This window comes from Salvelinus alpinus, chromosome 5 (genome assembly GCF_045679555.1).
Source record: "Salvelinus alpinus chromosome 5, SLU_Salpinus.1, whole genome shotgun sequence".
NCBI lineage: Eukaryota > Metazoa > Chordata > Actinopteri > Salmoniformes > Salmonidae > Salvelinus > Salvelinus alpinus.
Window position 1 is genome coordinate 62,806,833 of NC_092090.1, and position 4,577 is coordinate 62,811,409.

Below are 4,577 nucleotides of genomic sequence, written 5' to 3' on the forward strand. Positions count from 1 at the left end.
GAGGAATCTGCTTTTTAAACTGACGCACCCAATGGTGGTAGGATTCTGACCCATATTGCAACAGACTACATGGAACAACCAAAGCCTTCATTTCTACAATGCTGGGTTCACATTTTAATGTGACTGCTTTATAGCAAATGTAGAAAATCCATCTTGGCCATTGTGTACTGTTTACGGAACTATGCCTTTCTACTGAATCCCACTAAGGTCGTCACTCATCCAACTCAAACCTTGCCTCATTATTACAAAACTCAATTTTCCCTGAAGTTCTACACATTGATATGAAATGCTGAGACCAGACCATTCCATGCCGTTCACATTTTATTAATCCAAAGAGTGCAGTAGATCTTCATAGTCGTTTGCTGGTCCTCTTGTATGAGATGCCAGCCAGAGTCATGGTCTGAAAAGAGAAAGCATCATTAATCATTACTGAATAAATCCATGCCAGTACACTATGCTGACCAAACCGGCCGCGCTCGTACGCACATTGATTTTGTTCACCCACACAAGTGATCAGGACATGCAGGTTGAAATATCAAAACAGTTAAATGCTTTTTGCCCCCAAATGAATGTATGGCAATTTAGCTAGCTAGCTAATTTGTCCTGACATGCAAACATTGGGTTGTTATTTTACCTGAAATGCACAAGGTCTACTCTGACAATTAATCCACAGAAAACAGTGAACTGAATTTGTTTATCGTCATCTCGCCTCCTTTATATGGCGGTTGACAACCAACTTTACCACAACTGACCAGAGTCGAACCTCAAAGTCAATCACACACATGGGTATATGCTCCTAGAAACCAATGAGGAGATGGGAGAGGCCAGACTTGCAGCACGTTGAGCATCACAAATAAAACCACGCAGCCACGCAGCCACACAGACGCTTGCTGAGGTGCGCGAGCAGTGTGGGTGTACATTTATTTTGCGACGCGAGCGGTGGGGTCAGCATGTAATTAGAACATTGGTGGCAGCAAACTGTTGAATTGCATTCACGACACTGTTAAAGACCACCCATTTTGTTAATGGTATAAATTAACCCTGAAATAGTGTCGCTTCATGAACCCCCAGCCATATTCCCCAGACTCACGTTGACGAGGATGTTTGTGTCTATAAGTTCTGTGACGTATTCGATCCCATTAATTAAGGACGTCAGCTTGTTACCTTCCCTCATTACCACAGACTGAAACACAGGAGAGGTCAATGGTTAGATCTGAAAGCAGTGGTCACCAACTAGTCAACGAGCACCAATTTAACAGGCCCAAGTTGGATGGCCATATATGGAGAAAAAAAAGGGTGACAGTGTGCATCAGGTGTGTGAGTTGGTTATGAGACGTAAACTGCTATAATTTTGCAACTGTGAGCCCAGTCCCTGGAGAGCAGAGGAGATTCTCTGCCAAAGAAAGTCAGTCCTCCCACAACGTCACTGGGACCTGAACTAACCATAGTGACCCCACATCAGCTGAACTTATAGTTTAGTTAGATACTGGCTGTATATGTAGGGAGATGGATAAATCCAGGCTACATGTATGAAACTCATGGTTGGGTTGTGACATGCGCCACCCACAGTGACTTTCTCCCCGGTCGGCGACTCGAGCTCCGTCTCCTGGCCAATGGTGAAGGAGTTGGTGAGGATCTTTGTCCCCGTGGTGACAGTCATCTTGAAGTGGTCTCCAGTCTCCTCAATCTCAGAGATGCTCTTGATGTCTTTGCCCTCCTGGATAAGCTCATCAGGGAGACCTACATGTTTGCGGCAGCGAGAGAGTCATATACACTGCGCTTTTTAGTACTACAAAAAGTTAATGAAGTGGGACATGAACACTGAGTTATTACAGCTGAAGTAAAGCTCTGATGCACTATAATATGGCAACAATGAACTGAATGCAAACATTGAATGCATTCCCAGCTAGCACATAACGTTCTGAGGACCATACGTTTTAGGGCTTGGTTATTTTGCATACCACATTCTGGCAATGGTGCAGGACAGTTGATTGGCTTTGGAACATTCTCATTAAGGAATTCAACAAAATGTTATTTTCTTGGCATTTCATTATTTGATCAGAATATTTCCTGAAAGTTCAAACATTTAATTGAAGGTAAAGTTCTAGGAACATTAGTAATTTTACATTGGGAATGTTCTCAAGTTGTTCAGCTGACTAAATGTTCTCCTGTGGGAATTTCAGTACTTCAGCATAATGTTCTTTAGGTTCTCAGTTCCAGTTAAAGTCATGTTCTCAGAACACTAAAAACTTGCCATATGAAAACAAAAAATGAATTACTGAAACACACATTCCGTTTTCAGCTTCAACAATCACCATCATCTGTTAAGTGTGTTGACCACAGTAGTTGGCCACACCTGATCTTAATGAGTGCTCGTTCCTGTTGAAATAGTGTTTGAATAGACTACTTTTATCCACTTTCAATGAGTTACAAACTAATGCATGACAACATCCTGGAAGCACAGTGGATTAATTCCATGGATTGAGGACAGAAGAGCATAGGTTTGAAACTCACTGACACATGATTAAAGCCTAAGCAAATCTTTTTCAAACAATCCCATCTGTGCTGGAAGTTCAAAATAGTTACCCCCAAACAAACTAGTGTTTTTAGTCTTAAATTAAACATTCAGTGAAAGTTATTCAAAACACAGAAAATAACCTATAATTTGTTGTTAAGAACTAACACCTCCCAGGAGAACATAGTAAGATGTTCTCAGAACCTCCCTGGAACCTAAAAAAATATTAATTAAAAAACATTCCTACATCTCACTTCCATTCTCAGAACATCCAAGGAAACTAGTGTGCTACCTGGGTTTACGCCTCAGAAGTAACCATTGCAGTCGCAATCACCATTGAACATCATTACTGAAAGGACTACGACTTCTGAAATTAACACCCAAAGTCTAATCAAACGTACAACCCAACAGCAAAACTTACCAATAGCCTCCATGAAAGACTCAAAGTTCTCATGTGTCTCCATCTGGTATATCCCTGAGAAAGACATGGTGACTATAAGGCAGTGACGGTAGAGACAGCCACAGCTCCCTGCTTGTCTTTATACCCTCATCTATCCAGCCCTGCACTCATTAACTAACTAAAGGTGTCTACAATTGAGAACCCCTCCCCCTCATATCTTCCCTGCTACTTGCCTGTAGGCACAGATCTAGGATCAGCTTCCCAGCCAAGGGCAACTAATCTACATAGCAATGGTCAACTTTATTGTGCTCCCCTTCTCATCCTCTCTTCTTCTACTTTGGCGGTGTCAGTGATCATTGATCTGTTTTGAAAAGCAAGGCCTCCTCGACTCCTTAGAAAAATGATAAGCAGTCTCGTCATTGTAATACAAGTGTATGGATCAATCAACACATTTCAAATTCAACTTGACTTTATCTCGCTATACACCTGTATTGAAATTAAACTAGGCTACATTGCACTTTGAGTTGATTGAGTTGAGAGGTGTATTTTGTCTCCCTGCACTATAAAAAAGTTGAATCAATGTACAATTGTAAGGCAGCAGACTGCAATATGATTGGTCTTATGCACATCGGCTACGGAGAGCGTGATCACACACTCGTCCGGAACAGCTGATGATCTCATGCATGTTTCAGTGTTACTCCCCTCGAAGCGAGCATAGAAGTAATTTAGCTCGTCTGGTAGGCTCTGGTAGGTGGTGTACTCCTCAATGCCATCGGAAGAATCCCAGAATATACTCCAGTTTGTGTTAGCAAAACAGTCCTGTAGCTTAGCATCTGCTTCATCTGACCACTTTTTTATTGACCGAGTCACTGGTGCTTTCTGCTTTAGTTTTCACTTGTAAGCAGGAATCAGGAGGATAGAATTATGGAGGGCGAGGAAGAGCTTTGTACTTGTCTCTGTGTGTGAAGTAAAGGTGGTATAGAGTTTTTTCCCCCTCTGGTTGCACATTTAACATGTTTGTGGGAATGACGTAAAACGGACTTAATAAGTTTTCCTGCATTAAAGTCCCCGGCCACTAGGAGTGCCGCCTCTGGATGAGCGTTTTCCTGTTTGCTTATGGCCGTATACAGCTCATTGAGTGCGATCTTACTGCCAGCATTGGTTTGTGGTTGTAAGTAGACAGTTATGAATAATATAGACGAAAACTCTCTTGGTAAATAGTGTGGTCTATAGCTTATCATGAGAAACTCAACCTCAGGCGAGCAAAAACTTGAGACTTCCTTAGATTTCGTGCACCAGCTGTTGTTTACAAATATACATAGACCGCCACCCCTTGTCTTACCAGAGGTGCCTTTTCTATCCTGCCGAAAAGCGTAAAACCTGCCAGCTGTATGTTATTCATGTCATCGTTCAGCCACGACTCAGTGAAACATAAGATATTACCGTTTTTAAAGTCCCGTTGGTAGGATATACTATACGGGCTCGTTGCTCGTCTATTTTATTATCCAATGATTGTACTTTGGCTAATAGGACCGATGGTAAAGGCAGATTACCCACATTACCCACATTACAAGGCACCCAGACCTACGTCCTCGATATCTCCATCTCTTTCTCCTGTGAATGACTGGGGTGAGGGCCTTGTCGGGTGTCTGGAGTAAATCC

At 42.2% G+C, this 4,577-nt stretch overlaps 1 protein-coding gene across 1 annotated transcript; it reads right to left on the reverse strand.

Annotated features, from left to right (window-relative positions):
- Nucleotides 1-308: 308 nt before the first annotated feature.
- On the reverse strand, nt 309-3,188 carry LOC139576451 (fatty acid-binding protein, liver-type-like). Its single transcript, XM_071402594.1, has 4 exons — nt 2,937-3,188; nt 1,568-1,740; nt 1,091-1,183; nt 309-400 (listed from the first exon to the last, which is right to left on the reverse strand). Exons 1-4 carry the CDS (start codon nt 3,001-3,003, stop codon nt 350-352), a joined length of 384 nt encoding a protein of 127 aa, XP_071258695.1. The 5' UTR covers nt 3,004-3,188; the 3' UTR covers nt 309-349.
- Nucleotides 3,189-4,577: the final 1,389 nt, after the last annotated feature.